This window comes from Nothobranchius furzeri, chromosome 6 (assembly GCF_043380555.1).
Source record: "Nothobranchius furzeri strain GRZ-AD chromosome 6, NfurGRZ-RIMD1, whole genome shotgun sequence".
NCBI lineage: Eukaryota > Metazoa > Chordata > Actinopteri > Cyprinodontiformes > Nothobranchiidae > Nothobranchius > Nothobranchius furzeri.
The window spans coordinates 71,662,351-71,681,233 of NC_091746.1; the positions used below are offsets into that span (position 1 = coordinate 71,662,351).

At 45.2% G+C, this 18,883-nt stretch overlaps 2 protein-coding genes and 1 long non-coding RNA gene across 8 annotated transcripts in view; 2 read left to right on the plus strand and 1 right to left on the minus strand.

Moving 5' to 3' along the window:
- Positions 1 to 802: 802 nt before the first annotated feature.
- dnajc25 (DnaJ (Hsp40) homolog, subfamily C, member 25) lies at positions 803 to 5,265 on the plus strand. Its single transcript, XM_015943404.3, has 5 exons — positions 803 to 1,176; positions 1,458 to 1,610; positions 3,968 to 4,338; positions 4,409 to 4,508; positions 4,974 to 5,265. The coding sequence occupies exons 1-5, from the start codon at positions 856 to 858 to the stop codon at positions 5,094 to 5,096; spliced, it is 1,068 nt and encodes a 355-aa protein (XP_015798890.1). The 5' UTR covers positions 803 to 855; the 3' UTR covers positions 5,097 to 5,265.
- Positions 5,266 to 11,648: 6,383 nt separating this feature from the next.
- LOC107375062 (spindlin-1) overlaps positions 11,649 to 18,883 on the minus strand; it is a 38,329-nt gene continuing 31,094 nt past the window's right edge. For all 6 annotated transcript variants that reach the window (XM_015943405.3, XM_070552529.1, XM_070552531.1 and 3 more), the window contains 2 exons: positions 12,125 to 12,358; positions 11,649 to 12,052 (listed from right to left, as the gene is read on the minus strand). In XM_015943405.3, the coding sequence (XP_015798891.1) occupies positions 11,853 to 12,052; positions 12,125 to 12,358 (434 nt within the window). In that variant the 3' untranslated portion in view covers positions 11,649 to 11,852. The remainder of the gene's footprint in view (positions 12,053 to 12,124; positions 12,359 to 18,883) is intronic.
- On the plus strand, positions 13,599 to 14,135 carry LOC139070374 (uncharacterized). The gene is made up of 2 exons (XR_011520902.1): positions 13,599 to 13,802; positions 13,924 to 14,135. It is a non-coding gene; the product is annotated as an uncharacterized lncRNA (long non-coding RNA).

Consider the following 18,883-nt stretch of genomic DNA (forward strand, 5'->3'; position numbering starts at 1 on the left):
ACACACACACACACACACACACACACACACACAGGCTCACAACGGCATTGTGACATCATAAGGACCAGTTTACATCATAGCATACCTCTTAGCCAATAGCGGTGGCAGATTTAAATTCTAATGCAGTGCAGAGTTTTTACCTGACAACAGCACAACACTGACAGTTTTAGGCAGAAAATTAACATTCTAACTAAAATGCACTAAAGTACAAAACTATTAACTACAAGTGTCTGCAGCACGATTAGACACACAGTTTATCAGAAAAAAAAAGTTGATTTGGGGGTGACTTGCTCTTTAAAAGTTGATTTTATCTATCATGCTGAAGTGTTTCAAGCCAACCAGCAGGTGGCAGCAGAGGGCGCAGCGTCACCGTTCAACCTGACATCAAAGATCGTATATTTCAAAGAGGGGTTTATCTCTGTTTATCACACCTGGATTACGGCAATAATAAAACAACAGCAACCAGAACATTTTACAGGCAATTTGCTGATTTGTTGTAACGATTTCGTTTAACTATTTAATTTGTTAAATTCTATGTAGCTAGAACTGAATCTTGGTCCTGACCTGATCCGCTTTGGTCCACTCCCCAGCTGTAGCAGCACAGGTGTCTTCTCGTCTCGAATTCCGTTCTTAACCTGCTAGCTTGAGAAAAGTAACACGGACCTCTGAAGCTTTGATTTTATTATTATTATTTTGCTTATATTTTTTTAAATTAACTTTATTAGGAGAAAACTTGTTTAGAGGCGAAATACCGCTGATGAAAATAAACAATCTTTGCTGCCCGCTTTGGCGCATAGGTGACGTAAGCAACGTGCGACTCCACAGGAGCTCCGAGTGGGAGCCGCATCAGCAGAAATGTCTTCGTGCCCGGAGCGGAGCCGCAGCGGAGGCGGCGTGGGTCCAGTCAGGTGCCGGTTGCGGCTCGCGGTGCTCCTGCTGTCCGTGGCTTCCCTGCCGGCGGTCACGGCGCTGGTGGAGGGTCTGTACTGCGGGACTGAGGTGTGCTACGATGTCCTCGGTGTCACCAGGGAGGCCTCCAAGGCGGAGATCGCCCGGGCTTACCGGCAGCTGGCCCGCCGGTACCACCCGGACCGCTACAGGCCCGAAGAACCCGGAGAGGAGGAGTTCGCACACAACAAGTTCCTGCTCATCGCTACCGCCTACGAGACGCTGAAGGTGGGTTCTGGACCGGATTTATCTTCACATTCTCACTGAGCGGTAAACAAAAAGTTGTTTTACCTCCGAACGAGGTTAGAGTTCAGATCAGATCCCATCAGAGCTAAAAGTGGTTATTAATTAACTAATTCATAACCAGAGACCTTCTGCTGGTCCAGCAGCTTCTGTCTGACCTCATGTAGCTAGAACTGGACCTCGGTTCTGACCTGCTTTGGTCCACTCCCCAGCTGTCAGACAGGTGTCCTCTCGTCTAGCATGATTTGTTTGGTGTGTCTGCTCAGGACGAGGACTCGAGGCGGGACTACGACTACATGCTGGACCATCCGGAGGAGTACTACCAACATTACTACGCCTACTATCGCAGAAGGCTCGCTCCCAGGGTGGACGTCAGGATCGTCATCCTCGTGACCGTCTGCGCCATCTCCATCATCCAGGTAAGGCAGCTGCGTGACACCGACCAAGCTTAAGCTGCACTCGTCTCCAGTGTCACACAGACTCTTATATGAACTCATTTAAAATAAACTCCATGTGTGGGACGGAGTGGTGGGCCGTATCCCATCGATCTTGAAAAGTTTTCTTTCCTGGTGAACATCATGATGTCTTTTCCTCTCCCACCAGAGAACTACACTCACGCGGGTCACGAGTAGGGCGAGACCCCTGTGCTGGTGAAGGCTCTCAGTCGTCCAGGTCATGGTGATCCAAAAGGGTTCAGATGAAGGCAGCTGGACATCTTTGGTTTCTTGAAGACGTTTCTCTTCTCAGCCGAGGAGCTTTGTCAGTTCTGACTGGAATATGGGAGAGTTGAGCTTATAAGCTGTAGCTGTCTGTTGCTGCTTAACGAGCAGAAACTACTCTGAATACCCCTCTACCCCCTGTAATCGACAAAGTTCCTCAGATGAGAAGAGAAATGTCTTCAAGAAACCAGAAGCACAGCTGCCTTTATTTGAACCCTTTTGGGAAGACTCGTGGTCGTTTTTGAGGAATTTTGGTCGCTGCAGGCCCCCGTACCTGATTACAGAGGGGATTGGCCTGTCTCTCCACCCAACAGGAAAAACAAAAGCCCATCGGTCCTGGTGAAAAGGCTCGCTGAAGCACCTACGAACCGCTAACACCTAGAAACCACAAAGCTGCAAAGTTCAGGGCAGAACATTAACCCAGAGGTTGGTCGAGCGGAGGCGTGAGAACAGATGTGGTGACCGATCAGACGCATCAGAGATGGAGCAGCGGCGCGCTAGCTGAAGCCGAATGCTACCTCTAGAAACTCGCTGGTCTTTTTTATATCCTGTCCAAAGTAGGGTTGTCACGGTGTGAAAATGTAACCTCACGGTTATTGTGACCAAAATTATCACGGTTTTCTGTATTATCGCGGCATTTTTTTAAACGTGTTATATTTTCAGACAACTACATAAACCCTGTTTATCAGGAAAATGTTGTCCTCGGTTTGTGTCCTTCCAGTGAGCTTTGCAGATGTGGGAAAATGTCATCAGGCAGTAATCATTGTTAAATTCATAATTATTCTCGGAGAGAGACCAACTCTTATCGGCCCCTGGGAGCCCCGTAATGCATAGCGTCATTTCAACATGGCGGTGTCCGCGACATGGTTTATATGCAGGTAGCGGCGCTGCGGCTGCTTTATATAGCGACTCGTTGCATTCTCCCTCAACCCAAATCCTCGGATCACGCATTTTAGCTAAAACGCTAACGTTAGCTTGCCTTGCGTTGACTGTAGAGTTGTGGGTGATGGTCACGCAGATGTGTCATGAGATTTGAAGCGTTGCTGCCTTTCACAGACACTTTTTCTGCACGTGCTGCAATCAGGATAGCCGTCTTCTATCAACTGTCCCTCGACATTCTTCAGATTTCCAAAAGATGCCCGTACTTCCTACTTTGTCTTCTTTGAGGGATAATAAATGTCCTGAGTGCTGCCGTCTCCTCCTTTGGCCATTATTTCAGCTTTAGCTTCAAGAAAGTTTTGGTTGTAAACAACAAAGTGCGCATGTGCCGCCGGCAACTTCAGCAGATGATACGGTGGCTGGTAAGGGTCACCGCGCCTACACCGCAGCCACGGTAACCCACCGAGATAATATATGTTTTAAAAAGAAGACGGTTATTATTGTCAACTTTTTTACCGGGGTTTACCGCTACACTGGTTACCGTGACAACCCTAGTCCGAAGTTTTCCCCTTTCAGGAATCATATATGATTTTTCACAAATCCATAAAAGTGACTGTTGTATCATTTACTTTGATATATTGTAGGAAACGCATCTTTTTTTTTTTTTTGCTTAAACCGCCGCCTGTCCCATAGAGCTCCATGCAATATGAACCGAGTGCCGGTCAGCGCTAACCAATAGCGTTAGACTGTCGCTTACGGACAGACGTTATTCACAGAGCGTGCTTGAGCGTACCTCGGTTGGCGCAGAGTTAGCGACCTTTCTGGAGGATAAGTCTTTAATACATGAAAACACAACATGAGCATAATAACTGTAAAACAACGCGTTTAGCTCGTCTTCTTGGCTGGAAGAGCGCGTTTGTGAACAAGACGCGTTGCTTTTGGCCGTAAATACGGAAACAACGTCTTGGTGCAATACGCTTGTTAGCCACTAGATGGCGCCATCGGACAAAAGAAATACGCCAGACCTCGACTTTAAATCTTCCTGTTTCAGAGATTTAGACTTGGGCTGATTGTTTACTTGGTTTCAGTCCTTGCTTGCTCCGGAACGTTTTATGGATGAGGTTTGGATCCAGACTTTCCCAGAGTGACCCAGGGGTTAACCATCTTCCTCCTCTCAGTACTACAGCTGGTGCAACAGCTACAATAAAGCCATCAACTACTTGGTCACCGTCCCCAAGTACCGAATCCAGGCCACAGAGATCGCCAAGCAGCAGGGCCTCCTCAACCGCACCAAGGAGAAGGGCAAGAACCGCCGCTCCAAGGAGGAGATCCGGGAGCAGGAGGAGGAGGTGATACGTGACATAATCAAAAACAAGATTGACATCAAAGGAGGCTACCAGAAGCCCAACGTGTCGGACATCCTGCTGTGTCAGATCGTGCTCTTCCCCTACTACCTGACCATCTACGTGGCGTGGTACGCCTCCTGGATCTACCGCTTCACCATCTGCAGGGAGGAGTACGGCGACCAGGAGAAGCTCTACATCATCAGGTCAGGATCTCGGCCCTCCTGCTTGTGAGAAATGTTAAACGTGGTTCTCATCAGTGCTGTGAATCCTCAGGAGGTACATGAAGATGTCCGAGTCTCAGTTCGACAGCATGGAGGAGAACGCCAAACAGTCCTTCCTGGAGAAGCGGCTCTGGATCAGGGACAACTACGAGGTACGGCTCACAGAGCAGGTCTTCATCCGTCCTTCAGGAAGCGTCTTGTTTAGGTTTCGGGGTTCTTCTAGGTGCTTGCAACTAACAAGAATTGGTTTTAGCACAATAAGTTAGACTTATGAACTTACTGTCTGTGCACGTGTGGAGCAGAAACTGAAGCTTCGACACGCGTTCCAAGCAGCAGTAAAGTATCGGATGTGTTTCCTGAGCCGACTGACCAATGGTATTCCAGAAAGAACAAGTATTAAATGGTTTCTATGGGAACCAGGGCTGTAATTCTGTAATATGGATCTTTAGCAGGTCTCCCTCAACAACGTAGATGTCAATGATAAAAATGGTTCTGTTGTTCATAAAAACGGACATAGAACCCAAACACGGAGAGATCCCAGGATGTGCACATGAAAGCCAGCTGGACTGTTGAGGACCGGCCCGTCAGAATCAGAACTTACCCGATCCGTCTTTCAGGTTTACAGGAAGGAGCGAGAAGAGGAGATGAAGGTGAAAATGGCGACCGACCCAAAGATGAAGAGGTACCGCCGTTGGATGAAGAACGAGGGACCGGGCAGGCTGACGTTTGCTGACGAGTGACGGCCACACACACACACACACACACACACCTGCCTCAGTGCCAAACCCAAACGGACGGCGCTCACCGTGCTGTGAACCATGCCTGCTTGTTTTCAGCGATGAGAGATATTTTCCTAAGAACCGGGCCTCAGACTGGGACTGACTGAGTGGAATAAACGGAGGCTTCGGATATCTGAGTATTTGTTTTTATTTTTCGAAGACAGAAAATGAGTTTATATTTGAGCGTGGGTGAAAGTTTGTGGCTCTGTTGTTTACTCCTGCTGGTAGAAACACGATGAACCAAGAGTTTCCTCGACTACAAAGTGTCCTTGGAGGTCCGGCAGCTGGCGCTAAACCCGTTCCGCTGAGAGGAAACGCTTCTTTTTCAGCTCCGAATGATAAAAATCTACTAATGTCCTGACTTGTAATACTGCTCCGTGCCTCGGGGGGCGATGGCGAGTCCCTATTCTGCCTCATCTGTTGGGAAACTTACAAAAAAGAAAACTGGACTTCTAGTTTCTGGATGTTGGAGAACAAAGAGGCTATTTAATCATGCCCCGTTCAGGCTGAAGCTATGCAATCTGAGTTGATTTGTTGGGAACGTGGCAGAACGTTCGGATCTGAAACGGCCGGAAACCATCAGGTGGATTAACAACGGCAGCTTGCAGGAATTCCTGTTTAGCACCAGCAGGTGCAGAAATGGAACGCAGCCTCGGTGTCCGAGCCAGCTGGGTTCATCTTTCTGTTTGTTTTCTAGTTTAAACAACGCGTTTGTAAACAAAAAGCTATTAAAGGGATATTTCAACCACCTGGCGGTGTTCTTCTGTGGAAAACAAGCTTCTCAGTCATCCAGGTCCAGATTAAAGGGAACCGGGCTTCCGTCTGACAGACGGGACGCTCTAGAGGATGGGAATGTTTGTCTTTTGGAGAGAGGCGTAAGATAAACTAACACTTAAAATGTGGCTTTGAATCTGATCTCCAGTCAGTTTGACACGAGCGTGATCAGAACATCCTGCATGTAGGCGAGGACACCTTCAGCAGACAGGATCTAAACTCCACCAACTGCAGCATAAAGCTCGGGACCCTAAACGTTCCTGTTGGGATGGAACCTGTGGAGTTTCGTGACCCAAACCCGAAAGTTGGGAACCAGAACTTCAGCAGATCTGGGTCACAGGGGTCCCGACAGCAGCTGCATGAGTACATAATATTATAAACTCCATTAATATTAGATTATTTCTGCGTTTTCTGTTATTTTTATGCAAAACCGTTGATGAGCAGTGTGATTATAAAAGCTGCAGATGGAAACAAAACTGAAGTAATGCAGGGTCGGATGAACAGGCGTGGATTTTACCGGGCCTGTTATGTCCTTCAGAACTCCTCCGACCATTTATGAATTTATCAGAATTAATTGGGCTTTAATTACTGACTTTGGCTTCCTGCATAAAGTGTTTCCAAAGAAACCAGACTGGTCCATAAATGTCAGTTTGGGGCTTTTGCTGAAACGGTGTGGACTTCAGAGCCTCTTGACCTGACTGAACTTAAATACTCACACTTGTTCTCCTGCAGGTTTCTCGTCTTTTTATATGAGTAAAAGGAAGCGGCTCAGGTTTCATCAGTCAGAAGCACAAAAAGCCAAAGTTGAGCTGCAGCAGATTTCATCAGGACTCCGTCATCATGGTTTCCTGCAGGGGCGGATTTAGGACTGAAGAAGATCCGGGGCTTACACACACACACTCATACGCGCGCGCGCACACACACGTGACACACACTAGTCAACATCATATATATTTGTCTTGTACCACATAATTTTAATCTGAAGCTACATATTAAGCATATTCAGGGCAGAGTATTGTTCCTGTTAGTGTTTAGTGTGAGATGATAGTAAATATTCCCTTTCTTTCTCCAACAACTTTACCTGATAGTAAGCTAACTTTAGGCAAACCAGCAGCACAACAAATATTTTCAAATAAGACTCACAAACCTGAGTCAACACCAGTCTCATCAAAGCTGGGGTCCTGTCGCGGTACTTTTGGTCTAAAAAACGTCCTTATGTCCATCTTCACTCATGCATTTCAGCAGAGAGTGTAGAAGAAGCCGGCTGCTGAAGGGCTTCTTCTTCAGTGGTGGAGGCTCAGGCAGGCTGTATACAAACTACTGCCAGCTGCTCCCTCGCTGTTGGACTTTTGGTACTGCATGTTACTTCCGCGATTTAGATCCGGGGCTTATCATAAAACATTCGGGGCTTCAGCCCAAGTAGCCAGGCCTAACGCCGCCCCTGGTTTCCGGTTTCTGGGGAACTTCTGGAGGCTGCTGCTGTTTACTGCCTTTAGAATGACACTGCTTTACTTATTTGTACATTTACTGCAGGGCTATTCAAGTTCAGGCCTCGAGGGCCGGTATCCAGCACGTTTTAGTGGTTTCTCTTGTCCAACACACTTGATTCAGTGGTTGAGTCACCTGTGCAGCAGCTCATCAGGCTCTGCAGAAGCCCGTTAATCACCTGCTGATTGAAATCAGGTGTGTTGATGCAGTTAAAACTAAAACGTGCTGGATGCCGGCCCTCGAGGCACGGAATTGAATAGCCCTGAGCCCCTGGTTTAGTGTTCTCTGGTGTGGCAGCAAAGTGAAAACTATTCATCGCAAAGTTCTGATCAGTGTCCTGGTTCAGCACCATTCCAGTTCAAAGGTTCTTCATCCAGATGTTCAATCATGGAGGAACTCGTCACTTTTACATTGTGGTGCAGTTTCTGTGAAATAAAGTGGAAAGGTTTTTTTTTTTAATTATTATTTTAGGGAAGGTGCAACTTCCTGAGACCTGAGCTGTTGCTTGGTGACTAAAGAACATTGTTGCAACGGAGCTAAGTACCAGCCCTGTATCTGGAGGGTTGCAGGTTCGAGACCCATCGGTTGCAGTCATTGTGTCGTTGGCCAGACACCACCGCCTTGCCTGTTGGTGGTGGTTGAAGGGACCGGTGGCGCCTCAGGGCAGCTGTGGCTCAGATGTAGCTCATCACCATTGTGGGTGGATAAACGGCCAGTTACCACTGGTTTTGTTGGTAAAACCGTCAAGAGAACGCCTTGGGATTCCCCCAGAGGAGCTGGCCCAAGTGGCTGGGGGGCTGATGCCCCCACAACTCGACCCCCGATAAGCGGCCGAAGATGGACGTTAGTAAAAAACTAAGTTGGTAGTTTTCCTAAATTAATAAAGGTTTGAATGGAAGATTTAATATTTTATAGGAAAAGGCTGATGGGACCTGGAGGATTTCAGGCCCGATGAGGAACAAATTAATGAACTTTTCTCTTGATAGTCTCAGAATTGAAGGTTTTTAAGAAAATCCAATGAAGGACTAACTACGGCGAGGAGGCTAACTCGGTGGGCAAGCTGGAGGAGTACGACAGGAGCAAGGTGACTTCCGGGACAGTGAGGGAGGCACAGTTGGTCTCGACACCTGTCCAGGTCCCACCTTAGCAGAGCAAATAAAGTATTTCCAACTGGTCCTGCTCCACCGCCTCTTCCCAGCCAGAGTGGTGACATCATCTGGTATCGGTGATACTTCTGCTTATTTACAAAAACCTAAGAATAATTCACAGGATGAGTCAATCTTTTGACAAATTCAAGTTTTGTCAAGTCACGTATCTCTTTATCATCACTGTGGGTTTAAGACTGATGTGGACAAAGGAATAAAGACCAAACACAACAGGTCAGTTCGTCCATTAACAATAAAAATGATCAACATACATATTTAACATACAAAAACAAGCAATACAAGGCAGAAGGACGATGAAGGCCCACTTCGTTCCCACATCAACCACATTAATCTGGTCTCACCACCGTTAGCTAAACCAAGAAGCATCCTGTTAATCTGGATTTTCTGCTGTTTCATTAAAAAACAGATGCACAACATCAGAGACCAGAAAATCTCTGGAAATATTTTCTTTTCTTTTTTTTTTAACATAAAAGAACAGAATTTACCCCAGAAACCAACTACACCACAGGAAGTACACACACTGAAGGTGTTACACACAACCGTTTTCTGTCCGATAAAATCAATCCGATGTTTTGGAAGAACTGTGGTGATAACTTCGTGAACCTAAACGATAGCTAGCTAGCACAACAGTACTAGTTGGTTAAGTTTGATCAATCAATAAAACAAACGTAAGGTGCGTCTGATCAGCTAGATTACGTTCCAGGTGTTTGTGACTGTTACGCAATGGCCCAGCAGTTAGCATTTAGCTCGCTAGCTAGCTATCTGCTTTCATAAAAACGTTTAATTTATAGTTCAAGCAGAATACATTTTTTAAGTTATTCATCACCAGTATTACAGAATTAACAGCAGACAATCCCAAAAAGGATTATTGCATGTTTTAGTGGAAACTAAACAGTTTTTTATTTAAAGTTGCTAATGTAGTCAGCCTTTGGATGAATGGTTTCTTATGCTGCATCGTCTGTAATCTGTGATGTCAACCATAATTCTGTCCTTTGCTTTTTAGCTCTAAATTATAATTTTCTGTGTGTTTAATTTGTGTTCTGTTTATTGTCGTGCCATTTCATGCTAATTGTAAAGCACGTAAAAGGTGCCTTTATTTACTCATTTAGATGCTTATTTTGTTTTTATGAAATAAAATAAATCCTGCAAAGCTAACTGAACTGTAACAATTCTCTAGTTTACACAATTTAGTCAAAAAAGGGAAAATTTAAATGTGTTCATATGTTTTACGAATTTTTACGAATAAGTTTATTTTAGTCTTTCGGATTTTGTTTTCCTGATTAGATCCATTTTAATGCAGTAATCTTCCAGCAATCACTAGTAAATATAAGGAGTTTAATGTTATAGTTTGTATTTTACAACTATTGACTGTAAGAAAATAAAGACACTTTATCTGAATGATTAAAATTCAAACAGGGATTTTCTTTAGCAAACAGAACAAACAGGAATAAATAAACGATTTAGCTTTTTAACACGTTCCCATCAGTACAGAACAGGGGTTGCTGGAAAACCTTCAGTCTGGAATAAATCCACAGAAAATATATAAAAACAGAAGTTCAGACCTTCACTGGCTGCTAAACTCTTCATAGACACCATTGAGTCTTACTGAGACAGACCTTATCTGGATGTGAAAACCGGAGTGTGATTACAAACGGGGATTAGCTCATTTCAGATCTGATTCAAAAGTAAATGTGAACCAAAAACCGGTCTCCGGCGTTCTTTCTGTTGCCCTCGATGTGAAAACTTGACTTTCCCTCGTCTTTTCCAGAAGTCCTAAAAGACCAGATTATGTTTTTCCTTCCAGTCCCGGTGGGATGCAAGACGTTTTTTCCTGCTCTTCAATGCGTGTTTTATTTGTTCAAATCCAAGAAATCACAGATTTTCAGTCTGCTCACCAAAGTCTCATAGGCTCCAGGCTCACAAGTAGGGATGTGTATTCTCCATCGCGCCTCAGTTGATTTTTTTTATTTTTAATGACGGCACGTTTAACTTTAAAGGCTTTAGTGAAACCACATGAAAAAGCAGTCCAATCATCTTTAACATCAAACAACTTCACAAACAGGAGGAGAATCAACCGTTTGGCAATGAGAAAAGCAAAAAATACAAAAAGCCACGTTTTAATTCACAGTTTTTACCTAAGACCAGAAGAGTTGTGTTGCTTTGTGTGAAAGCTGAAACTTGTGACACCGCCTGTGTGAGAAGTACGTCATGAGATGGGAAAATCCTTCTGGTCTGCACAACAACCGGAACACGTTTAAAACGTTCCAATAAAAGCCCCGAATTTTACATTTTTCCTCTTTCTGAGACGCGGCCGGACCGCCAACCTCCGATTCATTTCCCTATGATGTTATGGGATTAAACTGTGATTTTACCGTTTTAATCTGTTGCACAAGGGCCCAGCTTTACTAGTTTAAGTAATCATGTAAGCTACAGTTTCGGATTCAAGCCAACCAGTTTTATACTTGGAAAATCAAACTGAGCAAGTTTAAGAAAAGCCAATTTGTCTTTTATCAAACTGAAAAAAACCGAGTTATTTTCTAACAATACGTATGTTAATAGATCATGAAGTTATTCTTGTATTATACAATAATACTGATTTTTCTCTTATTTCCACCATTTTCTACCCATTTTTTAATTGAGTCTGTTTGGCAGAAATGGGCGTCCGTGGAGGCAGAATACCCATTCGGGTGAGGAGGAGGTCATCAACACTGTCGTAAAGAGTCCGAACAGCGCTCCTTCATCATCCCGATTGTTCCAGACTGAGAATCCTCCATCCAATCTGAGATCCGGCTGCGTCCGTCAACATCCGGGCTACATTTCTTCACTGGGATTCGTTTTGCTGTACTCAGGCTCAGGTTGGGAAAAAAGGCCAAAAAGAAAAGCTGGTTAACATAAAAGGGTTTTATCCTGGTTACTTAGTTTGGTTAGATCAGATTTTAAAACCTCTTTTATGTCTGTCAGAAATACTTGGTTTAATGCTCTAAAACAACTTTTAGAGGGTTTTGCTTCATCCGGGAACGTTTTAAACAAAAACAAAAAAAAAATCTGGATTAAAAGGAACTAAAATAATATATTTTAGTTTAAGAGTTTGAATAAGACCGTCAAAAATCCTGGGAGGACAGAAGAGAAACAGAAGAGTGGACGTGCCTGTCCTCGCCGTCGCCGCTCTTTCAGTCTTTGATGGTCTGAGGGACAACAGCAGGGCTAAATGCTTCAGATGCGTCAACATGAGCTGCATTTTGTTTTCCATCACATGGGGGGTGGCGGGATCGGGACATCTGTAGTGTCTTTACGAAGTTTTCACCAGGTCATACACATAAATGAGGAAGTCGTCGTCGAACTTGATGAAGTAGACGGACGGTTTGGCCTCCACCTGGTGGATGACCATGCCTGTTCGTTTGCCGCCGTCCTCTTTGGCGTACTCCACCTGTTTCCCCACCAGGCTGTCCACCACCTCCCCGGGCTCGCGCTCCGCCGGGACGCTGTCATCTACAGACGGCAACAAGAACCATCAGGACAAACAGAGCCACAGACCCGACGGCTTTAATCAACATCACTCACTGGAGTCGGGCATGATGCGAAGGTCTCCTTCTTTGTAGTCGTCCAACAGCTGGTACATGTACAGAACCGGGTCCTTCTCATAGGTGATGTAGAACCAGGTGGTCATGATTGGAGCTCGGGCCAGAACCATGCCTCTCCACTCCTCCTTTGGACCCTCCTCCGTCTCAAACATGTGCTCCACAGCTTTACCGATCATGGAGTCAGCGAGGCTGACGTCTGTCAGGCGTGATTTAGCTGCAAAGATTTAATGACAAATAAAAAACAGTCCCGAGTCTTTTTTTCGGGATGTTCTGACGGTCCGAAAGGTTCAGAAGTCCCAGCCAAGACAAAGTCAACAGGGAATAAAACTAAATAGCGGGTAATAGAAAAGGTCCGCTCTCTTTCAAAGACTTCAGTCTTTTTGCTTTACGGCCTTAGATGGAAACATAAAAAAATAAATATTTTACCAGCTTGACTTTCACAACACAACCTATAACATCCAACAGAAAATGATCAAGTTACAGTTAAAGAAGAATAAAAAAAAATACTGAGAGTGATAAAGGATCTCACCCCCACCCCCCTCCTAGAGCAAGAAGCCACCATTTCCTTAGCAGACCATGGGTACCGGGGGTGTTTCTCAATGCCAAGAAACCTCGCCTTGATGTCTTGGCCCCGCCCCGGTTGCCTAGGAGATACGTCATCGGGAGCCGCCAAGACGTGTTCCAATGTTCATGTTCTACCGAGGCGTGTGTTCTCCGTTTATTTGCCGTTTAGCTAGCTGGGCGAGGATACACGGGAGGTGTCTTGTAGCCTAGACTTGGTCAAAAATTACCCAGAATACACCGCGGTATTTTCAAAAGGACGGCGGATCAGAAGCCGGCAGCTACTTCGGGGACAATTTTCAAGTTTAAAAGTAAGTCAGCTAATTTAAAATGTTATTTTTGGACCGAAATTGCGATTTCAAACAGCGAGATCACGTGACCGTCAAAGCTGCGGTTTTAGCGGTTTTGACTGATCCAGGATCAGTTGTGTAACTTTTTTTTTACATCCAGGGTTTCCCCCCCTGTGTTATGGCGGCGGCAAAAGCCAGCGCGGGGGAGGGGGGTGGGGGGGGGGGGTGTACCATCCAGAGCCGAGCCCAACTCCACGGCTGTGTCTCAATTCAGGGTCTGCATCCTACCTCGGCCGGATTCGTCGGCCGGTTACGTCACAGCGCCGCGACTCGGCCTGTCCCAATTCGAAGACTCCTTCAAATGCGGTCGACGAATGCGGCCTTCTTTCCGCCTGAATGAAGGATGGGTCGGGTGTATCCTTCAATAGGTAGCATTTCCCAAGATGCCTTGCGGGCCGGCCGGCCGAAAAACTTAAAAACAATGGCGGACAGTGAAGCGGGAGCTGTCGGAGAGGATTGCGCATATAAATGTAAGTATAAACTTGAAAACTGTCAGTTTAAGGACTTTTTGTGATACATGAACGTTATTTTAGTTAGAAATGTTACAGTAAAAGTGCTTGTATTGCGGTCTCGGCTCGTATGTTCGGCCGCGCTCGGTGTCGTACTTCTCCCACTACGTTTCCCCCTGATTTTAATAGAAGTTTGTATTTTAGGACCAAAAGAGAAAACCAGGGAATTTATTAAGCTTAGGGCGGAGATGGACCACATGATCACCGGAGCAAAGTATTCGGCGGCTGTGGCATGGAGGTACAATAACATCTCATATTTTAAAAACTCGTTTGAGTATATTTTTTTCTGCGAAAACATGAAAGGAATAACCCGTTGTCCTCTTTTCTCTTCCTGTTTCTTTTCTTACATGTTTGTTAAGACTATTCTGGAGAAAATGGGCATCCAGGGGAAGGTGCCAGCGATGAACTTCTGGAGCTGATCTGGGAGGACATGAGGCTGCAGAGCAGCAGAGAGCACAGGAGAGAAGGAAGAACTTTGACAGCTTTTTACTTTGCTAGAAAAAAATGGTTAATGAAGATTAAACATGTACATGTAAAAGAAATATCTAAATAAAATCAGTTCTGCATTAAACTCTTGAATTTTATTTTTGTTTACAAATGAGAATTGTTTACTAGAGGGTATCCGCTGGGTCTTGAAAAGTTTTAAAAGGTAATAAATCGGTTTTGGTCAAATTAAGACCCTTAGAAAGTATTAAAAACTATTATCACATCTTTGCTCAGGCTCAGCTAGTCTAAAGTATTTTCTCTGAATTAGCTCTCCAGCAGTCAAGGAAATGATTAACCCCCAGAGACCCACGGTTGTAGTATCACAACATCAGATTTAAGTCTACAAAAATAAACCTTCCCCATTTTTTTTCTTTTTAAAACCACATTTACATTGCTAATAGGTCCTATTCAGTTCTGCAACACTATTGGCTGTTAAAATGTGTAAATAGGCCCGTTTATCTGGCCTCCTAGAACAACATGTGAAAGGTTAAAAATATTTTGCAGTTGTTTTCTAAATTTGGGTTTCTGGGGGTTAAAAAGCTAAATAAAACGTCGAGCTCCATCGTTTAAGGTTCCTTCTGCCCAGCGGTTCCACGGTTGCTAGGCGACGGAACGTTCGCCGAGGGAGTTCATGAAGGCTAGGCCTGTCCAAATTCACAGCCGTTAACATCCGGTCTACCCGGCCGACGGAGGACGCAGCCCACGTCGGCCGGGTGGGCTGGGTCCTTCGAAGGATGCAGACCCTGAATTGAGACACAGCCCACAGGTGCCAGAGCTGCATGTTCAGGTTATTTCCCTGTTTTATGTTCCCACACACAGCGCTGCTAAAGCCAATAGAAATGCACCGTAGATGAGCCCGGGACAGAGAGAGAGAACGTAGTTGAGTAGGGGAGAGAGAGACTCCTCCCACATCAGCAGGTTTAGGCTGGTTTCTAGAGCGTGGTTCATGCTTCATCAGCGCGAGAGCGGAGTCGCGCGCTTTAGTTGACTTGAAAGCTAAACTTGTCTTTTAAAAATGGTTTGAATGTTTCTGACGGCACACGTTAGCTCAGACAAGCTAAGGTGTCCGAATGCGTGCGTCTCTCTCACGGAGCTGACGTCAGTGAGGAAGAAGTATCAGACAGCTTCAGGAAAACTGTGCTTTTGTTATTTAATACAGTTAAAAGCTGTTTCTACCTACAGATCTCCTCCATGCAGGTTTGGAGTAGAACATGTGTTTATAAAGCTCCTCTAGATAAAAATCACAAGTTGCTTCACAAAGACATAAAAAAAGATAATAATGGGAGAAAAGATTAGTAGATTTAACTGTTTTTATTGTATGATTAAATAGTAAATATTAACGTGAATGATTTGTTGTACTAGATTATAATCTAGACCATCTTTTCACTTCATCTACAGGATGGCTTGGCAGGCTAGCGTTGGACCTTTGTTTGCAGAAAATCGTGAATTGAACCGAAATCGCAATTTCTACTAGAAAAATTGCGATTCAATATTTTCCTAAAACCGTTCAGCCCTAGTGCTTGTCCATGTAAGGCCCTATGGACCAGAACCAGGATCTTGAAATGAACCCTGAAGTTGACTGGCAGCCAGTGAAGCTGGAGGAGAAGCGGGGTGATGTGGGTGTGTTTGGAGGACTTGGTCAGAAGCCGAGCACAGGCGTTCTGAACCACCTGTAGACGGTTCAGGGAGGTTCTGCTCAGACACGTGAAAAGAGAGTTACAGTAGTCTAAGCGTGAGGAGATGAAGGTGTGGAGAACTGTCTCAAGTTCAGAGCGGGACAGAATGGGACTCAGCTTAGCAACGTTCCTGAGATGGAAGAAGGAAGAGCCAACAAGAGAACTGACATGAGAATCCAGGGTGAGAGCTGGGTCAAAGGTCACGACAAGATTCCTGACAGAAGGTTTGGTGTGAGAAGCAAGCTGACCAAGAGAGTCTCTGACTTTGGGAACCAGCTTGTCTGGGGCACAGATGAGGATCTCAGTCTTATCTTCATTCAGCTGTAGAAAGCTCCCACCATCCAGGTTTTGATAGAGTCTAAGCAGGTGTGTAACAGCTGCAGCTTAGACATCTCATGGGAAAGAAAATACAGAAACGTTTGCGTGTAAATTCTTCCAAAAATTAGATGCACGGCTTCTATGTCAATGTAACATCACACAATAAAATATCACGATATATACGGAAAACAAAACACTTCTCTACATTTAGGCTGGTTTGAGCTTTGCCAGAACGCACCTTGAAAATTCTGATGCCAAATGGAAAAAGTTCTGATGGTCAGATGAGACCAAAACGGAACTATTGTGCCTCAGCACCAAACGGTACACCAATCCTACACAACTCACCATCCCCACAGTAAAGCATGGAGGTGGCAGCATCATGTGGTGGGGACCGGGGCTCTCGTTAGGGTAGAAAGAAGCATTGATGGAGAGAAAACCTGCTACCCTCTGCTAGAAGATTCACCTTTCACCATGACAGCAACCTGAAGCTAATCTGACCACACATCCTCGTGTCCCAGTCACAGCCCAGACCTAAATCCCACTGATTATTTGTGAAGATTATAAAACTGTAGCCCACCAAGCCTACCATCCAATCTGACCCAACCTGAACGGTTCTGTAAAGAAGAGTGGGCGAATGTCGTTTAACATAGATGAGCAACGCTGATAGAGAAGCATCCCAACAGACTCATGGTTGTTATTAAAGCATCTCGGTATTTGTTGTTGTTATTCTTAAACGTCTCTCTGACCTGTAACTGTGATATTTTTCTGTTAGATGTTATAGCTTACAATGGATAAATATGGCTGGTCAAAGGTGTTTGTTTACTTTATTGATATCTGTTTATAAATAAAAACTTGAAAACTAAAAACAGCAGAAATCACAAGAAAAATGTACAAAATTACATAAAAACACACACGTACAAGTAAAGTACAGCAAAAGGTATAACGTCACTTTAACTTAAAGGGACTTTACGGAGTTTTGAATTTTTATGCTCGCGATTGCCCCCTCAGGCCAAAAGCGTAACGGCAGCTTCAATAGTAGGCTCGTGCACGAGGCGCGCATGCTGTACGTGCACACTCCTTAACGAAATAACAGCTGAGACAGTCCCGTGTGTGTGTGTGTGTGTGGGGGGGGGGGTGGGTGGGGGGGGAGGACAGAGGACAGGAGAACGCGCAGCTAATTGATGAAATAATGTGGTTCTGTACCTTTCTCTTCAGCACAGCCGACAAAGGTTTATGATGGGTCAGTCCTCCTGCATGCTCAGATCGTTCCCTTCCCTTGCTTGAAAAATTGTTCCAAAATGAAAGTTGAACCCACATCTTTTTTTTCTGTGAATTCAATGCCGTTCGGCGAGTCTCAAATAAAAATTTGGGCATCTTACTGTAAAAAATATACCATTAATGTAAAAAAGAAACTCTAAATAAACTATGTTTGCATCCAGAATCAAACCCAGATCCTCTGCAAGAAAGTCCAACGTCTTACTAGGCGAGCTAAAGCGCCATTGACATCCTTTGTATCTGTAACATTTATATCCTTGATGACAGCTGAAACAACGTTCAAAGAACGGTTCGGAGGGCTATGCCTGAGCGTGAACCTGCATGAAGCAGCCTGCTCGACCCGAGCATCTCTCTTTTTCTGTGATTTTACAGAAAAACAGGCAATCACAGTAAAAATGCCAGGGCTCATTCTACAGGACCAGGGCATTGCAGGAGAATGTATGAAGAAGACATTTATTATTTCTATACATGTTTTGGCCGTCGCACTTACATAACGCCCCTTTAAGCAAAAATCATTTCAACTAAAAAGAGAAAACTTGACACCAGCGATGTTAGCAGTTCATAAAGGTTTTGGAAGGTCGAGATGATTATTAAATGTTTTATTTAAATAAAATAATAATAAATAAAATTAATCTATGTTTGTTGAGTTCTAGACGTATTCTAACCTTTCAGTATAACTTTTTACAGATTTAATACCATTGGAAATTATTTCTAAAACATTTACTCTTCATAAAAACTTTTTTTTACCAAATTTAAATTTCTTCGTTTCTTCCTTGAACCGTCACCTTATCGTGGTGGAGGAGTTTGAGTGCCCTAATGATCCTAGGAGCTATGTTGTCTGGGGCACTTAGTGCCCCTGGTAGGGTCTCCCATGACAAATTGGTCTTAGGTGAAGGGTGAGACAAAGAACGGTTCGAAGGATCTTTCATGGCGGTTAAAACGACGAGTCGGAGTACCCGGCCCGGAGGGTTACCGGGGTCCCACCCTGGAGCCAGGCCTGGGGTTGGGGCCCGTGAGCGAGCGCCTGGTGGCCGGGCTTTCGCCCATGGGGCCCGGCCGGGCCCAGCCCGAACCGGATACATGGGCTCGTCCAACTGTGGACCCACCACCCGCATGAGGAACATGAAGGGTCCGGTGCAATGCGAATCGGGTGGCAGACCAAGGCGGGAGCCTTGGCGGTCCAATCCCCGGACAAGAAAACTAGTTTTTGGGACATGGAACGTCACCTCGCTGGCGGGGAAGGAGCCGGAGCTTGTGGCAGAGGTTGAGCGGTACCGGCTAGATATAGTCGGACTCACCTCGACACATTGCATTGGCTCTGGAACCCGAGACCTGGAGAGGGGTTGGACACTCTACTTTGCTGGAGTTGCTCCGGGTGAGAGGCGGAGGGCTGGGGTTGGCTTTTTGTTAGCCCCGAGACTCTCTGCCTGTGTGTTGGGGTTTACCCCGGGGGACAAGAAGGTAGCTTCCTTGCGCCTTTGGGTCGGGGAACGGGTCCTGACTGTTGTTTGTGCTTATGGGCCAAATATCAGTTCAGAGTACCCACCCTTTTTGGAGTCCCTGG